At 38.2% G+C, this 21,116-nt stretch overlaps 1 protein-coding gene across 1 annotated transcript in view; it reads right to left on the bottom strand.

Moving 5' to 3' along the window:
• ARMC4 (armadillo repeat containing 4) overlaps positions 1–21,116 on the bottom strand; it is a 171,130-nt gene that overhangs the window by 43,265 nt on the left and 106,749 nt on the right. Inside the window, exons 17-19 of the mRNA XM_018057216.1 lie at positions 18,256–18,370; positions 3,379–3,567; positions 1,227–1,448 (exon numbers count right to left, since the gene is read on the bottom strand). Coding sequence (XP_017912705.1) covers positions 1,227–1,448; positions 3,379–3,567; positions 18,256–18,370 — 526 coding nt within the window. The remainder of the gene's footprint in view (positions 1–1,226; positions 1,449–3,378; positions 3,568–18,255; positions 18,371–21,116) is intronic.

Genomic DNA, 21,116 nt, shown 5'->3' with positions numbered 1-21,116 from the left:
TCTAATAGGCTTAAAGGATAAATTAAAATAATCACCTCAAAAAATTACCAACTGGCATTTTAAGAATCTTATTCCTCTGAAGATGTTTTGTAAGCTAAAAGTTAGCTGCTCAGTTGTGTCCGATTCTTTGCAACCCCATAAGACTATAGCTTACCAGGCTTATCTTCATATTCAGCACATATAAGTTTGAAAGATACATTAACTGAAGATTTTATTAGCTTTTGTTTAAAAGATCAAGCTAACTTTAGACATACATTTCAAAATGTAAATACCTCTGGCTATCATAGGCTCCAAACTGAGACACTGGACAGTAAAATTACATTGTACAAGGAAACAAGCTGTAGAAAAGAACTGTAACTTGAAACCAATTTTTCCTAATTCTTGTAAGCTATACATGTACTCTTAAGTATTTTTATATACATTGTCATAAAAATACTCCACTCAGAAGCTCTAGGTAGTTCCCAACATACAGATACATCAAAGCCTATGCACAGAAACTTTCCTGCTGGATATTAGTTAAAGGCAAAGAAAATTTGATGCACAGTTTGTTTTCTTTAAAAAAGTGTCTTTGTATTGGCTCTTTGCTTATGGGTAAGACTGGTAAGACTATCTAACTGCTGTTTGTCAGCTCCTTTCCTGTGTAGTTGGTGCCTCTATTTACTATATAAGTGCTAAGTAAATAAACCATTAAACAGAATTATGAGTATCACTGATTGTTCATGCACTATATATTTTGTTTGAAAAGTGTTGTTTGCTCAGCTGTGTCCAACTCTTTCAGACTCCATGGACTGTAGCCCGCCAGGCTCCTCTGTCCATGGAATCCTCCAGGCAAGAATACTGGAGTGGGTAGCCATTCCCTTCTCCAGGGGATCTTCTGACCCAGGAATTGAACTGGGGTCTCCTACACTGCAGGCAGATTCTTTACCACCTGAGCCACCAGAGTCCCTCCCTAAAAACATGTGTTTTGTTTAATCCAATTCAAATTATGGAACAATTACTTAGTTAACTGAGTATGTATCATATTCTTTGATTTAGAAGGAATCTATTTTCACACAAATTTTCTGCAGGACAAACCATGAAAATGGTAACACATAACCCATCCACAGTCATGATGCAACAAGTGGGTAGTTTTGTGTGTTCAAATACCCATTCTAGTAAAACCTTCACATTACTTAAGTTTCTTTCCAGTGTACACTGACTTATCGCACAAAGCTGACCAACAGTACCTTCACAGCGCCATTCTCGTGCATGGTAATGCAGTTGTCGGCGTCTTCGGAGAGCTGGTACAAGGCCTGGGCTGTTGCTCTGTGCACGTTGGTGTCATTTGATTTCAGGTACCGCACTAAGGGAGCCACTGCCTTGTGCTCGCCGAAGGCCACTCTGTTTCTGCCCCACATACAGCAACGTGAAATCGTTTCTGCTAAGTGACGCCTCAGTTTGTCGTTATTCTGCACAAGGAAAACGTTATTCTGTGGTATGTACATCGTAATGACCCTGTGGTGTTTATGCTCTAGATGATGGGTCCCCAAAACTGAACAACAACAAACCTCTAGGCTCTAATGCCTGAAGACCTGAGGTGAAGCCAATAAGAGAAATAAAGTGTACAATGAACGCCAACGTGCTTAAAAGTCAAAGTGTTAGTTGCTCAGTCCTGCCTCACTCTTTGCAACCCAGTGGACTGTAGCCCACCAGGCTCCTGTGTCCATGCAATTTTCCAGACAAGTATACTGGAGTGGGTAGCCATTCCCTTCTCCACGAGATCTTCCCAATCCAGGGATTAAACCTGGGTCTCTTGCATTGCAGGCAGGTTCATTACTATCTGAACTACCAGAGAAGCTCTTGAATCATCCTGAAAGCATCCCCAAACCCCACTCCTGGTCCATGGAAAAACTGTCTTCCACAAAACCAGTCCCTGGTGCCAAAAAGGTTGGGAACCACCCTTAGATGTTAATTACCCACTGGCTACACAGTTGGCGTCTTGATGGAAACTAGTATTTTGGGGGGTCACCGATGGATCAAGGTTCTTTTTATGAACTGAATGGAATACATGCAAGCAAAGGTGATCAGGTACCGGGCATTAGTTATTTGCTCAAGGCTCAATTTCCTTCTGAGTAAGTCTACTCACAACACAGAGCTACAGATCAGCAAGTGGTCAAATAATAAAAAATAATTAAGGAGTAATGGACATTCTTAAGGGACCTTGTCAGATAACTTGGATAAGTGGATTCATTCCACTTCTTCACCCAAGGAATATGTACACATCAGCAAGATACCTTGGTTCCTAAGAGGGCGAAGACGATGCAGTAAACGAGGGCAGGTGTTGAGTTCGCCACTTTCCTTTCTGATTGTTTGTGTGTGTGTTAGTCGCTCAGTTGTGTCTGAGTCTTTGTGACCCCATGGACTGTAGCCCGCCAGGCTTCTCTGTCCATGGGATTCTCCAGGCAAGAATACTGGAGTCGATTGCATTCTCTTCTCCAGGATTTCTTGACCTGATTAACCTGGTCTCCTGCATTGCAGCAGATTCTTTACCTTTGAGCTACAGGGAAGCTGTTTATATAGACTATATCCTGTACTGTTTATATAGACTATATCCTTCTTTTTGGATGTAATTACCCCATACAGGTATAATACAACTGAATAATGCTCTAATTTTCTGTTTATTAATTACACTGTTCTCTTGATTAAGGACTCGGGAGTCCTTAACTGGAACTGGCAGATATTCTTAGGAATTCAGTATTAGACTGGCCCAAAAGTCTTCTAGATCAAACAGGCTTCCAATCACTGAATTTCTGCTTTATGATTTTTCTGCCAAGTGGCAGACCAAGCCATGCTCAAATATCTATGGTCATGGTGAAGTCATTATCTCTGAAGGCTGCTTGTTCTATCTGGTACAGCTCTGGATAGAGAACACAGTGATTGCCAAAATCTTCTAGCTTTCACTTCACTTTTCACTTTCATTCACTTCACACTTTTCAAGACTGCCATCGACACAGGCTTGCTAAGCTTAGAAAGGAGCATTTAACTTCTAAAGTTGGCATGAATAATCATCTTAAAGATCATAATAATGACGACGGTGATACGATAGTTAACACTTCTATAGTAACATTTATATTTGCCACCCCTTTACTTGCCAATGATAAGTGAAAAATAGCCTCTATTTCTACAAAGACTCTGCATATTAACATTTTACAGTTTGAAGTATACTTTCACGATTATTTGTCTCAGAGAAATTAAATGAAATTAAATGAATTTACTAAATCTCATGCCTCATAAGTGACAGATATCAAACTTGAATCCAGGTCTCTAGATTTGGAGCTCATTGTTTTTGCTACTACTTATGATAATATGCATTTTGAAATAAAAAGATGCATTACTTACTGTATTTGCTAGCTTGGACAGTAAAGGAACAACTCCATGATCTGTGATAACAGCTAAATTTTCTTGATCTTTTGCTATATTGGTAATAACAGCACATACACTGGCCAACACTTCTTTATTATCTGATTTCAGTAAATTGACAACAAGTTCCAAACCACCAACGAAGGAGCGAACCATTTCTCCAGCATCCTAGATAACAATAAAAATAAAGATGATATCAAAAATACACCCATATTTAGCATTTTTTTTAAGAAGCACAAAGTAATAATAAGGCTGTGAGTTGTACCTTTGGTATGAAAAAATTCAGTTTATTTATATGTTACATGATTTTTATATATGTACATGTAACACATGCTTCCCTGGTGACTCAATGTTAAAGAATCCACCTGTCAGTGCAGCAGATGCAGTTTCAATGCCTGGGTTGGGAAGATCCCCTGGGGAAGGACATGGCAACCCATTTCAGCATTCTTGCTTGGGAAATCCCACAGACAGAGGAGTCTGGTGGGTTACAGCCCCTGAGGTCACAAAGGATCATACACGGCTGCGTGACTGAACAACAATATACAGCACACACACAGGCACAGCTCAGTCTCAACAAACACGTGCTGAACAACCATCACGTGAGTCAGTGTGGTAACTACTGGGGATATAGAAGTTAACAAAACACAGCTGAGCAAGGCAAAGACAATGGGAAGAAGAGGCAGGGATGTACAGATGAAAAGAGGGGAAGAGTTCATTTCCTTCAGGACCAGGTGGAAACAACATTCACGTATTCTCTCAATCTCCTGTCTTACTTCCCGGTATGTTATTGTTGCTGTTAGTCACTAAGTCATGTCTGACTCTTTTACAATCCCATGGACTGTAGCCCACCAGGCTCCTCTGACCATGGGATTTCCCAGGCAAGAATACTGGAGTGGGTTGTCACTTCCTTCTCCAAGAGATCTTCCCAACCCAGGAAGTGAACCTGTGTCTCTTGCACTGCAGGCAGATTCTTTACCACTGAGCCACCTGGGAAGCTCTACTTCCCATTATACTCTTCTGCATAAACAATACTCCGGACTCTAGGATTATTGCTTTTCCCTAAAGTATCAAGTTATTTACTCTACCTGGAGTTTAGCCCTACCCAACTACAAACTCCTACTCCGTTCTGAAAATCTGACATCTTTTAATAGCAGCTTAAATAACAGCTCCTCCATGAAGTTCCCCACCCATCCACTGGCCTTCCCTTCTCAGTGTGGTCACTCCCTCCCCTCCACATTCTTGTAGGTAGTTTTCTCCAAAAATCCATTTCCTCATCCTCTTCTGTTTGCCAAGTCCTGGTTTTGCTTGGTTGTCTAATTCTCAGACAAGAATCAGGAGAGCCCACCTCTGACCTGGAGCTTCCACCTGTCCTGGAAGTCTCCTGCTCCTTGCCAACAATTTGCTTAGGGGGAGCCTACACATATGGCCCAATTATGGCACATGAGTTCTGGATGATAAATCAGAAGTCTTCTGGAAGGGTTTTCCTATTTATAACAACACTGAGAATGGTAGAACAGGAGGAGGACAAGAGCCCGGTCCTTGGAGACACTGCTGAGATGCTGAGTCAAGTAATGCTAAAGTCTGATCTGGCTATTTAGGACCAAAGGAATCTATAGCTGTTTTTTCCGTCATATTGTAATGATGTTCTTATCGCTCCTTTCCCCGTTAATACGTGAGTTCTTCAAGAACAGTCACCAAGTGAGTCAGAAAGAGAAAATCAAATATTGTATATTAACATATATATGTGGAATCTAGAAAGATGCTATAGATGATCGTATTTGCAAAGCAGAAATAAAGACACAGAGGTAGAGAGCATATGGATACCAATGGGGAAGGGGAGGTGGGATGGACTGGGAGATTGGTACTGACAACTAGACACTTTTGATGTTATGTATAAAATAGGTAACTAATGAGAACCTACTGTATAGCACCGGGAACTCGACTCAGTGCTCTGTGATGACCTAAATGGGAAGGAAATCCAAAAGGGAGGGGATATATGTATCTGCATAGCTGATTCTCTTTGCTGTACAACAGAAATAAAAATCAAATAATAAAATGTAATAAAGATTAAATAAGATTTTATTAAATATTCAATAAAATTTTTTTTAAAAAGAGAGACACCTGGTCTTTGACTCTTACTTGGGTTATCTCTGTCACTCAGAGGACTTTTAATAAATGTTTGTTGAATTATGAAAAAATAAAAGGAATAAGGGGACTATAAAATACTTAACCACAGTCACAAACACTAAAAAGAAGAGTGTGCTAGCTTGGTAAAACAGAGTGTAAATGAACTGGCCTGCCAGTCTAGTGACTTCCTGGTTCTCTGAGAGCAGTTATCATGGAGCCTGTGAGCCGCAGCACTGGGCAGCCCCAGGACAAATAGCAAAAGTGACTAGATCTGCTTCTGATCTGGGAGCTCCCTGAGGTGTGTGGTGCGAGATCCAGGGCACTGGGGTCAGCAAGGTCACGGGTGCGGCTCACCAGGGTCTCATAACAGTTTATATTGATAATCTGTGCTACACTCTGGAGAAGGCAATGGCACCCCACTCCAGTACTCTTGCCTGGAAAATCCCATGGACGGAGGAGCCTTAGTCCATGGGGTTGCTGAGGGTCAGATACGATTGAGTGACTTCACTTTCACTTTTCACTTTCATGCACTGGAGAAGGAAACGGCAACCCACTCCAGTGTTCTTGCCTGGAGAATCCCAGGGATGGGGGAGCCTGGTGGGCTGCCGTCTATGAGGTCGCACAGAGTCGGACATGACTGAAGCGACTCAGCAGCAGCAGCAGCAGCAGCAGCACTACACTTAAGGCTACAGGCCCCTCCAGAGTTTGTTTTGAAGGTGAGCTTTCTTTTTTATTTTTATTTTTTTTTAGGTTCAAAGGTTTTAGACACATGACTTCTTGCCTCACATAGTTTCTATGGAAAGGGAGACAGTATACTTGAGGATGGAAAAAGTAATTCCTCTGCCAAAACTGTCTTTCACTAATGCTGAGCGACTGGGCAAATTCACTACATTTTCCACCTTCTCACATATCTTAAAAACTAGTCTTTGCCAGTTTCATCACTGGTACAATATTGGCTATAGACAATTCAACTTTTCATCTATAATGAAAAAAATCTTTAATGATAATGATGATGATATTAATAATAGTAGTACAATAACAAGAGCCTTTTTTTTTGTTTTTGTTTTCTTTGCAATTTACAGAAGACTTCTGCATACATTCTCTCTTCTGGAGTCCACAGCTCTGCCTAAGGAACCATGGCACCTTCATTTTACAGACAGGCAGTCTGAAGGTTCATGCACACTGAGCGACAAAGCTAAAAAAGCAGATCTCTTGATTTCTCATTTAGGATCTTTTCACTACACACTGTGTGCGTGGACTTGGAAGTACCAATAGTTGAAGTTGTCACATTAAAGTTAGTTTATAAACAGTCAGAAGAAGCCTCCCAATTTAGAGAGTTAATAATTCCAAAAGGGATGAAGCTATTTGCCAGTGAAATTTCCTAAGACAAAAACCATAATTAAAAAGAGAATATGAAACACCTTCATGCTGCTATTAGCTTGAATGGTTGAATAAGTAGGGAAAGGGGTCAAGATCAAATTAAGCAAAATTAAATATTTAATATTAAATATTTTTGGTTAAAATTCAACTAATAGGAAAACATTCATGCAGATTATTATTTACAGACTAATGAATAAAACAGAAAACTGGATGTTTGGCACAGAGCAAGTAAACTAATAGGCTTGAAATTCCCTCTTTTGCCTCCAGCAAAAAGAACCGGCAGCTTTCTGATGAGGTGAGATACATACAATGCAACTTTAAAGCACTTGCAAGGCAAGTGTAACGTGACTTAAGACAAAAACTTTTGACCAGAAAGGCTATAAAAACACTACACTACTCCGGGCCATATAGACACCATACACTGTATAACATTTGAAACAGATTTTAAAATAGCACACTGCATATAAAAAAAATTTTCAAAAATGCTACATTCACATTAGAATAGCACATCAGAGAAACTAAAACCGAACGGGCAAATCTTGCCCTAAAGGTAAATTCAATAAATTTCTTTTCAAATTCTAAATATACCTCTGTATACTCAAGAACAGTTCGTTTGTGGGCTCTATCATAATAAGGTCCTTGTTCCATTGCTAGTAAACAAGTCCTACAGTTTAAAGATACACACACATACATAAACATACATACACACATACATATAAATATATACACATGATTTGGAATTACCTGACACTTTCAAATATAGTCCTTCAAAACTGGAAAGTAGAACCTCAATTATTATTCTTCCTTCTCAACTGAAGGAAAAATAAATTGACTTTTGGTTAAAAAAAAAAAAAAAAAAACCACGATGCAGTGGCTCAGTCTAGATCTATGTCGCAGAAAATGTATTAAACTTTGAAGGTGGCTTTATCCAATTAATTTACACAAGATAAAATTTTTTTAAGTTAATAGGTTCTGATTTTTCTCTATTTCCTTAGCCGAATTTAAGATAATTTTTAAAAATATCACAGTCAACTGTGATCTTTTTCCATTTTACTACGCCTTGTGTTGATTCTACTTTAGCTGCAATTCTATTAATGAGAAAGTCTAAACTGTGAAGCACCCTTGTGAATCAGCCTGCAATGCGGGAGACCCAGGTACCATCTCTGGGTTGGGAAGATCCCCTGGAGAAGGGAATGGCAACCCACTGCAGTATTCTTGCCTGGAGAATTCCATGGATAGAGGAACCTGGCAAAGAGTTGTACAACACTGAGCAACTAACACTTTCACTTTCACTATTGTATATTCAGAGGTTTACAGAGGCAATTAAAGGACATTTTTAACCGATGACATATTTTAAAGAAGTTTATAAGTACAAGATGCTAAATAAGACATATTATCATCTAGTAGCTATTATAGGTAAATCAACTGTGCATATATAAGCTTATAAATATTTTAATTTTAAAATACATATATTTAGAATTTTTCCCACTTGTAATCAGTAACCCACAGATTAAGATGTGTAGAACACTTTCTGGTTAAGATCTAATCAGTGAATTGTATAGGTCAGGCTAAGAATAATACTTAAAACCATAAACTTAAAAAAATTAATTTTATGAAATACTACACTCTTTAAAAAAAAGTCTCTAATTTATGAAGAGGTTCTTCTCCAACAGTTTACTTGTTGGGTCTGTTACATTATATTTTCCTGTTGAACAAATTGAGTTACGAAGTTTGCCTCATCTGCCATATTCACCTGACCTGTTGAGAACCAATTACACTTCAAGCATCTTGACAATTTTCTGCATGGTAAACTCATCCACAACCAGCAGGAGGCAGAGTTCATCAAATCCTAAAGAGTGGATTTTTATGCTACGGGAATAAGCAAACTTATTTCTCGTTGGCAAAAAGGTGTTGACTGGAATGGTTCCTGTTTTGATTAATAAAGATGTGTTTGAACCTAGTTATAATGATTTAAAATTCATGGTCCAAAACCACCATTACGTTTGCACCAACCTAACACCTGCAATGAATCCTCATGCTCAGGAATGTTCTAACATTTGAAACTGGCTCTCTGGTCTTCCTCCTCTTCTGTGTACCTGTAACTGATTTTCATAGTAAGTGGTTTTCATCGGTCTTCCCTCTCATTTATCAGATTCTCTGAGAACACACCTAGAATTTAGCAGACGTGGTCTGACCGGAGCAGAACTTGGCAGACTTCTCACCTCCAAGAGCTCCACTTGGTGCTTCTGCTGTGGCGGCTACTTCAGCAGGTACAGGGCCAATGAATTCATGTTAAGCTCTGAAATTCAGCCAAAACTCCTACATCTTTTACAAGTGAGTTACTGTATAGCTAACACTCTCCTATCCTGCATTTGTGAGGATTCTAGCTGCTTTTTATTGTATAAATTGCGTTGGACGATTTTCACGCAAAAGAGATAAGCTTTTGATTAAATTTCACATGGTAAAATTTATCTATTTCTGTTTAATACTGTCCTTTGAGAAACCAAGTAAGCTACCTAGGATATTTAGAGGTCAATAATTTATCCAAGCATTCTCATCTTAAAAAAAAAAAATCCTTAAGAAGGTAAAAGTACAGTTGTTAAGGCAGTAGTTCTTAAACTTTGTGGCACATTAGCATCACCTGGGAGACCTTTTAATGTTCCATCAGCTCAAGTTGGGCCAAGTGAAACAAAGCATGTGGGGGTGGGAGCCAGCACCCATAAGGTCTTTAGGTGACAATTCCAATGTGCATCAAAGTTTGGGAAGCCCTGGTTTAAGATTTTAAGTCACACAGCGAGAACAGCTGGGAGCATAGCTTGGTTTCATTACTATTGGCTGTATTGCTTTGAGCCGCTACCTTCTCTAACTTCCCATTTCCTCATCAGTAATTAAACAACACACTTGTAAATAACTACTGAGTTAAAGAAGAAATAACTATTTCCTAAAGAAGAAAATAGAAAAACAGTAGAGAAAAATCAATGAAACCAAGAGTTGGATACTCAAAAAGATCAACAAAACTGGCAAATCCTTAGCTAGATTAAGGAAGGGGGCGGGGTGGGGGGAAGACTCCAAATCCAAAATCAAAGAAGGTACAAGACAATTTAGAGAAATAAAAAGGATTGTAACAGAATGCTATCAACAATTGTATGCCAACAAATTGGATAACCTAGAAGAAATGGATACATTTCTAGAAACACATTGTAGGGAAATAACAATCAGCCAAAATGGCGGTGGTCAGGCTCTCACCCCATGTTCTCTCTCTCTCGTCCCACGTTGTTTACAAAGTCTGTAAACAATGACTTTGCATGGTATGATGCAACAGCTGATATCATTTATAGCAGAGTGCACATGCATCATGCCTACATAAGCACCACGTGAAAAGCCTTTGCAACCCACTGCAGAAGCATCAACCATTAGTGAATAAAGCATTTTGGCCTTGAAGCTGCAATACTGTCTGCAGTACCTAGGGTTCCTCATAGGGACTTTTTCCAGCTTTCCATTTTCTTCCAGCTTCCCTGCCTGTCTACCCTGGGTTTAGCAAACAATGAGACACACATAACCTACACCAACTGAACCATAAAGAAATAGAATATATAAATAGATCTATAACTAGTAAGGAAATTGAATCAGTAATCAAAAACCTCAAACAAACAAAAGCTCCAGGACCAGATAGTTTCACTTGCAAATTCTACAGAACATTTAAATAAGAATTAACAGCAAGCATCAAACTCCTCCAAAGAATTGGAGGTACCACTCCCAAAGGCAGTGTATGAGGCTAGCATTACTTTGACACCAAAGTCAGATGAAGACAATATAAAGGAGAACCACACTCAACAAGACACTAGCAAACCAAATTCAGCAGGATTATACCCCATGACAAAGTAGAATTAATACCTAGTAAATATGAGTAACTCAGGACTTCCCAGGTGGCACTAGTGGTAAAAACCCTTCTGCCAGTGCAGGAGATGCAACAGACGCTGGTTTGATCCCTGTGTCGGGAAGAGCCCCTGGAAGAGGGCATGGCAACCCACTCCAGTATTCTTGCCTGGAGAACCCCATGGACAGAGAAGCCTGGCAGGGTACAATCCAAAGAGGTGACACAATTGAAGGGACTTAGCATGCATGCATGGGTGATTCAACATAAGAAAATCAATATACTGCCCTACATTAACAGAATAAAGGTCAAACCTTGTAAGAGCATGTCAGTTGCTGCAGAAAAAGTATTTGACAAAACTTAATGTCCTCATATGATTTTTTTTTTAAGTTCAACAAACTAGGAATAGAAGAAAATGATCTCAACATAATACAGGCCAAGTAGGAAAAACCCACAGCTGAGATCATACTCAATGGTGAAAGACCGAAAGCTTCTCTCCAAGATCAGGAACAAGTGTGCCTGCTTTCAGGGTATACAGCCAATATTTTATAGTAACTATAAATGGAATCTAACTTTTAAAAATTGTGAATCACTGTGTTGTACACCTGAAGCTTATATCATATTGTAAACAACCATATTTCAATTTAGAAGAATTAAAAATACTATGTGCCCAGAGAGATGGAGAGACACAACACTGCATCAGAAACTGGGGTCCTAGTCAATGTCCAAGTCTGTGAACTGTGTTGGCATAGTTTCTGATGGTGGTCAAGTACAGGGTGTGTTCCTGGGAGTTCTTGGCTGAGTGGGATGTTAATGGATGACATTTTTCATTTAACGAAGTAACTGGTAGCTGATAAGCTGTAGTTCAGTAGCTAAAGTCGTGCCCGACTCTTTGTGACTCTATGGCTGCAGCATGTCAGGCTTCCCTGTCCTTTACCATCTCCCAGAGTTTGCTCAAACTCATGTCCATTGAGTCGGTGATGCCATCCAACCATCTCATCCTCTATCGCCCCCTTCTCCTCCTGCCCTCAATCCTTCCCAGCATCAGGGTATTTTCCAATGAATCAGCTCTTCACATCAGGGGACCAAAGTATTGGAACTTCAGCATCAGTCCTTCCAATGAATATTCAGGGTTGGTTTCCTTAGGATTGACTGATTTGATCTCCTTGCTGTCCAAGGGACTTTCAAGAGTCTTCTTCAGCACCATAGTTTGAAAGTATCAATTCTTCGATGCTCAGCCTTCGTTATGTCATCTGTATATGACTACAGGAAAAACCATAGTTTTGACTATACAAACTTTTGCCAGCAAAGTGATGTCTCTGCTTTTTAATATGCCTTCTAGGCTTGTCATAGCTTTTCTTCCAAGGAGCAAGAGTCTTTTAACTTTGTGGCTGCAGTCACTCTGCGCAGTAATTTTGGAGCCCAAGAAAATAAAATATATCACTGTTTCCACTTTTCTCCCATCTATTTGCCATGAAGTGATGGGACAGATAAACTGTACTTTCAAATAAATGGTTAAATGGGGATGTCCCTGATGGTCCATAGGCTAAGTCTCCATGCTCCCAAAGCAGGGGGCATCCTAAACTAGCAACCTCATTGCAGCCCTCTTCAGAACAGGGGCTGAGAAGCCTGGAAGGGGAAGCAGTCACAGGGTAGGAGGGAAATCCAGGTGAAAGCAACACATCTGCCCCACAGATAGTGGTCCTTTCAGCTGGGATCTGAAGACAAGCTTAATCACACCCTCACCTGTTGTGGCCCTTTACGTCCCAAGCTGAAAATCTGCCGCACAGAAAAAATATCTGTAAAACAGTTCACTTTAGTTTACAGGATTTTAGAAACCATGGGCTAGATAAGGAGCATACTTGGAACTGTTTGGTGACTTGAAAATAACAGCCGACCCTAGATAGATAGGCCACCAAACACGGATTTCGTTTTAAACAGCTTTTCGGTGTTCTAAGAACCTGTGCAGCTTCTTTGACACATGACGGACAGCTATACATTCTCTGGCCCAAACATGACCAAATTCGAGCTCCTTAAGCTGTGTCTGTGGCCGTCGTCTCAGTGTGAAATTACAGCTCTATGTACTTCTTGTCCAGGTTCTCTCTGGCTTCCTCATTGGACACGGCTCATTGGGCAGCTGAAGTTAAACAGAGGGTGATGTCAGATTCCTGCCCGGTTTCATCAGCTATGTTCTGTCACACCTGTAGTCAGGAAACTAAAACTTCCCAAGCTTGTATTCTAATCTCTCAGAAATTAACTTTTTCTCCTTTCTTTTGGGGAATAGCTCTCAAACATCTTTTAATTGGCTTCTGTTTGGGGCAGATCCTGAAGGCCACTGGTTTTGAGGTTACTAGAGATTTTTTCCCCGCCCTGAGATAAAAATTCACAACCAAATACTATTTTCTAAACAAGTAGCAAAGTTGGGTTTAAGAAGGTTACAAGGCCAAGTGATCGCATAGATATATTACTGATTTGGTAGACAGGTTGAGTTTTCTTCCTAGTGTGACAGCTGTTTTAATTATAGAGAGTATTTATTTCAAAATAAGATACCTGTTTCCCATCTAATTCACAAGGAAGTGGTGACTGCAAATTAATATGAATTATGTGAATCATTTCTTATAAAAAGGCCAATGAGCCTGGTGGGCTACAGTCCATGGATCGCACCGAGTCACACATGACTGAGCGACTAACACTTTCTACTTTTTATGAACAAAAACTTTTAAAAGTCATTAATGAAAACGAACAGAATTAAGAAAATTAAGTACTATCTCACATCAATCACAAAAAGAAAATATTAAAAAAGGCAGTCGTAGTTTAAAAAAGAAACATGCTCTTATCAATGCTGGAAAAATGCTTGAGGTAAGTGGTGTAACATATTTATACATTCTTTATGTGAATTCTGTAATTTTTCATTATCTCATTGTTCACAGAGCACAAATTTGAGTTGATTTTCTGCAGCAGGAAATTTTGGTTCTTAAGAACAAAGAATTTAATACATGGATCTTTGCCAGATTCAGTTTTACATTCTTTACATCACAAGTTCATAATGCTGAACACCTGTTCAACCACTGTTTTTCTCTGAAGTGCGTTTGATCATTCAGCTGGAAAGGGACAGCTTTTCACTTCCATTTACAAATATCTTGCACTTTTTACAAAACAGCTCTTCATCTGCAGCCAGACTTGCAGCTCATGAATTTTACTAAATAACATCACTACAGAGGTCACATCTTATGATCTCTGTCCTTTTTAGTAATCTTAACGGGAAAACAACAACAAACTTTCCTTAAGTCTTAAATAAATCCTTTTAAATAAAACTACTTAGAAAAATATGCAGTGAATTTTTATACTTAGTTCACTTTTAGTTCAGCCTCTGTTCTTCAGATCTTGAGAGACTGAAGAACGTTGAGCAGCTTTTAAACTGAAGATGCTCATTTCCTATCTTAAATACTCTTTAAAGTTTAAGGCCATAAAACAGACTTACATTTCACACCCTGATTTTTAAATCATATAAGGTACGGACAGATAATTATTAGGCTGGTAAAACATTTATCTTTTACTTAGTACATTTTTTAATCACCAATAACTGATCAAAAACTATAATATATAGGCTTCCTCCAGAATGAAGGAATATTTGAAGCTTCTAGCTGAGACACTGGCCTCCTGGGAAAAATGTCAACATGTACTACAAAAACCCCACATTCCGTTTGTTAATACATCTAATTACAACATAATACAATGCAAGTCCAGTGGCAGCTTATGTAGTGACTCTTAATTTGTCACAATTAATTCATTACTGAACTACTCTTGCCTCACTCATTCACTGATAGGGAGCTTTAAATATTTCCCTGCAAGAAAAGAGGCAGTCCATTCACTACATGTAATTTTCACATCTCATTTTCTTAACAGATCTGAAAATGTGTTCTCATGGATATGCTGTTAACAGTGTAAAGAATGGGTAACATCTGTCTTCAACAGCTGACATCTCACCACGTCGACTCCACATGGACACGTACGTAGTGTGCTCAGCTTTTACAATGCCTGACAGATGTTCAGGGACCCTGAAGTAGAAATGACCTGTCTGAAGACATGACTTCTACTTTCTTCCCACTGCGGCTGCCCTTGGCTATAACTGACAATAGCCGCATTGCTGTCAATGCCATTAATCTAGACAAAGAAGTTATTTATTTCAAAATGATGCCAACTCCTATGATTCATAAGTTAATAATTCTAAAGTGACTTGCAAAAGTATCTTACGTGAAAAATGTGGAAATGCTTTCTTACCAAATAAAAGGAAAATTTTCCTAGAAAGCTGAGTCATAAACTTACCTGAAACAAGGAGGCATGAGGAAGAGGGGGAAGGAAGAATGGGCCAAAATATTTGGCAGGACCTCATCTGATTCTGTTACTTCACTGTGAGCAGGATGCCCAGCATGCTCAAAGTGTTTCCTGCCTCTATTCTCCCACAGAACTTACTCTTATTTGAAAACAATTTAAATTCACCTCCAAACAATAGAATATACAAAATACTACTTGAAGATTCTAAATTGAACATAACTAAGTGGATTAACCTAGAGAAGGGAATGGCTACCCACTCCAGTATTCTTGCCTGGAGAATTCCATGGACAGAGAAGCCTGGCTGGCTATAGTCCATGTGGTCTTTGGTGGGAGTGGAGGGCAGTGGAAGGCAAGAGAGGTTCAGGAGGAATGGAGCTCTCTATGGAGGCTTGGCAGAGAAGGCAATGGCACCCCACTCCAGTACTCTTGCCTGGAAAATCCCATGGACGGAGGAGCCTGGGAGGCTGTAGTCCATGGGGTCGCGAAGAGTTGGACACGACTGAGTGACTTCCCTTTCGCTTTTCACTTTCATGCATTGGAGAAGGAAATGGCAACCCACTCCATTGTTCTTGGAGGGAGAATCCCAGGGACGGGGGAGCCTGGTGGACTGCCGTCTATGAGGTCGCACAGAGTCGGACACGACTGAAGTGACTTAGCATGGAGGCTTGGGTCTAGACTGGTCCTTCGGGCCAAGGGTTTAAACACAGACAAGATGGGTTGTTTTTAAAGTTTGAATGTGGTTAAGTTTAGGTTGTTAGCAAAGAAGACCGGTTGAGTATTCAAGACAGAAATCCTGGGCAAGAATAATGAATATGAAAACATTAGAAAATCTTTTAAAGCCAATTACAGATAAGTAGGCAGATTTTGAGTTGAAATCCATAGGAATAAAGGATGTAATTAACATATAATAACAACATTAATAGAAATGTTATCCACAAAAATGGTACATCACCAATGATAATATTAAATTCCTATTTTCAATGATGATTGAGAGTTAACCAGTATCTCTAACAAGCTTCTCCAGGAAAAGGCAAGACCTTTGGTATGTTTTTACCTATTACCTTCCACTACCTAACATGCTTTCCTAATCATCTGATAGTTTAGATTCAGATTGTTACTGTGACAATACCATGTTTTATTTTAATGGCTTTTATTTTATGACATTACTTTTAAAGAAATTCTTTCTTAATAATTTGATAAAAATTGAAAGCCCTATTATAATACAAATTCTTATTTAGCAAAAATTCAATGATTTATTTGTTTATTATTATTTCTATAACTCATGTTATTTTCTTTCTTATAATCTTCTGTTTTGCTGGAAAACATTCTAAAGTAAATTTTTTTTTCAGAAAAGACTCATGGAGGATAACTTTCCTGAATCCCAACATTTCTAAAAGAACAATGTCTTTATTCCATCCTTACCCTATACTCACTCAGGTGCTAGTTTTGCAGGACATAGAATTCCAGGATAAAAAATGCCTTCCTTTAAAGACAGAAATATTTTTGTTCCATTTTCCTTAGAATTCACTGTGAATGATGTTAAGTTTAATAATGGTGTGATTCTTGTTCTTATATAACTTTTTCCTTTCCTTTAATTTCTGGAAATGCCAAATTTGAATTTGTGTCTAGGTATAGATAAATTCATTTTCCCTACTTGGCACTAAATGCATCTTTCAATCTGGAGACTAGAGTCTTTCTTCAACTCTTCAGCTTACAGAAACCACCTCCTCCTTTTATAAATGACTGTTTATTCCTTTTGCTTTCCTTTTGTGTGCTTCCCATTCTTATTTTCTTTTTTACATTTACTTTACATTTTTAGTTGTTTACTAGACTTTATCATCCAGATTAATTGCTCAGTCATATCCTAGTACCATACATAATGTAATATTTGTCTCTTTTATTAAAGTTATTGTTTTCCAAATATATTTTTAATTTCCAAAAGCCCTTTCTTAATCTATGAATACTTTTTATTTAGCCATTTTGGGCTTAGCAGTATCCCTTGGGTCATTCTAAGGATGTTAATTTTAAAAATTTAATTTTGTCTTCTGTTCCTCTGAAGTTAGTTCTGCTTATCAGTCTTGGCTTGTCTCTAAAACCAATTAGCTTTTCTTAAAGATAATTAAGATCATTAAAGATATGAAAGATTGTTTAAGGAGGATTAAGATCTTTCTTAAAGAATATCCTTAAAGAAATCCTTCAAAGATGTGTAGCAACCTTTCTTCAATAGGCTTCTTTCTTACTCCCTAAATAATATCATTTATATTTTATATTAAAAAAAAATTTTGGACCTTATATAGTAGGATTATATTGTATCTCTGCTTCTGAAACTTGCTTTTATTTTGGTCAGTATGTTCATGAGATATACTGATATCAATGCAGACATTGCTGAAGTACATTCATTTTTTACTGCCGCACTGGATGACATAGTATGACTGTGCTATGACTGGTTATTCATTTTCCTATAGGCTGACATTTGAGGGGTTTTAATTTTTTCCTCTTTCGTTGTTATTAAAAAAACAGTCCATTAACCAGTAAATATTAGTATATATCACAATTCACTTTTTACAATTACATCTAGTCACAAATATTAGGAAGATAGAGGCATGTTAAATTTATTACAGGAATTAAATGCTTTCTGTAAAAATGCTCGACAGAGAGAAATCTCTAGACTTTACATCTAGTCTTTATTAACAGATAAGAAAAGTGCAATTCATGACATTATGTGACTTTTTCAAGGTAACAAAGAACTTAAGTGATTTTTCATGGTAGTAAATCAGGCAGTAAGTAAGATAGAGGTTATCTTGGGCTTCTGAAAGTAGCAATAATGTAATTTTCTTTTCACCCAAGAGGTATGAACAGTATATTTTCCTTCCCCTTGATGTACCTGTGGTATTTGTTTCAATTCCACCAGCCAGGTAGAACACAGTAAGCTCTGCCATTTTAGCCCAGTTTCATTTGACCTCTAAAAACTGACCAGGAAAAGGTATTGCTCAAAAATTATTTTGGCACAAAAGTTCAGCATTCTTTTTCCCAGGTAAAAATCTGACCATAAAGAAGTGAAAAGCAGTTGGTGGCCTGGGGTAACATCATTCACCACGGTATTCGATTCTATGATGGACTGACTTGTGGTCTCTTCCTACCTTTGCATTCTGGATGCAGGGACAGAGGGCCCAAGCTGCACTCGCCTTCACGTCTGGGTGAGGATTTTTTAGCAGGGACCACAACAAACGAACTCCATCTAAGCGATCAATTATCCTATTGTGAAACAAACAACAACAAAAAAAAACCCAGAGGTATATACTGTAATTAGTACATGAAAATAAAATTTAAATGGCGTATCCACACAGTTCTAATTATTTTTCTCTCCTTTTGACATTTTGCTTAGCTTTTTTTTTTTCCCCAAAAACTTTAACAACTGCAGGGACTTAACATGCTGTTGATTTGTCAGTTCTCTGATTTCAGTTTTACACTCATGATGCAGAAAGCAAGCTCTATAATAATTATGATTCACATAAACTAAAAATCAAGCCATGTAATTTTTTAATTAGCTGTATACAGACTGTTGCCTGAATGCAAAAATACTGATTTCTTTCATATAGTAACATCTAAATACTTTCCAAGACAAATATTTACGCCTCAAAACTGTGCAGTTACCTTTTTTATTTGGTCTATGTTTAATTGACTTACCGTACAGCATGACATATTTTAAACTCCTCCAGTCCTAATCTAGCACTAGGAATTAAAATCATTACGCCACACTGCCTCCTTTGTTGGGCAGCAATAACATGTAACTTGTTTTCCATGTGCTTGCTTCCCAGAGAGACTAACATTGCAGACTGTGTTATAATTACTTAAACACACTGTAATCAAAATATCTTCTTGACTAGCTGAAAAATGAATTATCATCAGAGTCATCTCCACACCATCTGTCTTCTGTTTATGCATCAATCAGTCCAGGGAGCATAACCTCGCATTAAGGTCCGTTGAGTACTCACAGTTGAAAAGAAGGCCAAACAAAACTTAATATCCTTTACAAACATGGCTTTGTTCAGAAAGATATACTAAACTATGAGCAGATGGAAAAAGATAAAGAAATCAAAATTCCTTTGATTTTAAACCTCGAGTTAAATACATGTAGTACTTAGCCACAGAGAGAATAAATATTCCTAGCTTAGTGCTATTCAATATTTTTTCTTGACAATTGACTAAAAATACTACATTTCTTGATTATCTGAGATGAGTTTGCCAGAAAAAAAAGTATTATTCAAAAGGTTCCAAGTTGGATATAAGTTTTCCATAACCTTACAAAAATTGGAAGTGCAAATAGCTTATAGTAAGATATAAACTCTCTCTTTAAAAGATGATCTTTAATGAGAAAAAGTACATTGAGAAAGTGTTTTAACCCCATGTTTAACTAAATAGTTTTCTAAAACTAAAGCTCTCTTTCACTATCTTGCTAAGGGAAAGTAAAGATTTTATTTCTCAATTTACAGAAAGTATAAAGAAAGATGGTGAATACACTGTACTTCACAATGAAGGATTTACTTTACCAACTTAGAAAAGCTTACTGTTTTACACATGCCACTGAAAACATAATTAATGGAGATCCCTGGGTCTCTATGTATTTTTTTTCATGTGTGATTTCCCAGAGAACAATAGTGAATGATAATCTGTTCTACTCTCTCACCAATGTAGTCAGTACTAATATTTGCATTAGGAATATTTAGCCATACAATGCAGGACATAGCTTGTCATTAGAGAGGAAGTCACTGGGATGGCACACATTTTCAGTTATAAAGAGGGATATTCAACTTTGGATCCCTACCCCAGGCAAAATTTCACAATTAACAATAAAAATTCACTGTTCATTCTAAAACCAGATATACTGTCCTTGACTGTCACCCCAAACCCTAGACAATTCCTCAGCTGCTTAGTTACAATGGATGAGGACTATGACCTCATTACAGATGACTTAAAAGATAGCATGGTACAGAGTAATTACCTGAGATGAGGAAAACATTTTAAAAAAATTGCAAACAGAGGAACTAACAAAGTCAAGGGCAGCAAACTTCAGAGTTTAACCTTGTTCCTCCATTTCCCTCATCCTCTGCATCGAGTCATACTGTGGATTTGCTTCACAGTAAGTCAAGCGTCTCCCCTACTTTTCTCTCTCCCTGCCAGCACCCTAACTGTAGTCTCTGTTACCTCATATGAATAGCTACAGCAGTAACTTGGTTTTGTGTCTTCAGTTTCTCTCAATTCCAGTCCATCCTATAGATCCCTACAGGATGGATTCCAATCCATCCTATAGAAATTAATCCTGCTGAAAGAGTATTTTAGAGCTTCTGCAGTATCTCCTTGCAAGCAAGGCCCCAGGGATATTCATTCTATCCATCACACCAGCCAACACATTCAGTTAACGCTTGGTGAACAGTTCACAGCTGAGAGATCACTCCCAGGGGACAGTCTCGGACGGCTTCCCATTGCCTGCGTGGTATTCACACCCCAGTCTTGAACTCAGTATTTAACATTTCCAATGAGCTGGTTTATTCCTCCCAATTCCCTATATTCAGGTGTTTGCTCATAAAACTCTGTGGCCACCTACTAAACATTAAGTGCTGAGCATACAGAAGTAACAGATACACTCAATTCTGGTTGCTCAGGGTAGTTAAATTGATAAAGTCACAGCAAGCAGTGAATTTGTAAATACCAAATCATTGCTCTCTGGGGAATATGAAGTTTTGTTCCTAAGAGCCTCTGGTGAGAATACTTTCATTAACTGATCAACATATAATCTTGTTTTATGTGTGTTTCTGTTTAAAGACACTTTCCTTAATAATACAGTTTTGATTCATTAACACTGAACCCACGAGCAATCTAGCACACACATTTTTCTCTGTAAGGCACATGGAAGTCTTCTTGTACTTTGGCATTAGGCTTAGGGGCCATTTCAAACAGGACGATCACCAGCTCAAAGCACAAAAATGCAAAACATGTGGCA

The sequence above is a fragment of the Capra hircus genome, chromosome 13, assembly GCF_001704415.2.
Source record: "Capra hircus breed San Clemente chromosome 13, ASM170441v1, whole genome shotgun sequence".
NCBI lineage: Eukaryota > Metazoa > Chordata > Mammalia > Artiodactyla > Bovidae > Capra > Capra hircus.
This window is presented reverse-complemented; position numbering and strand designations above follow the sequence as displayed.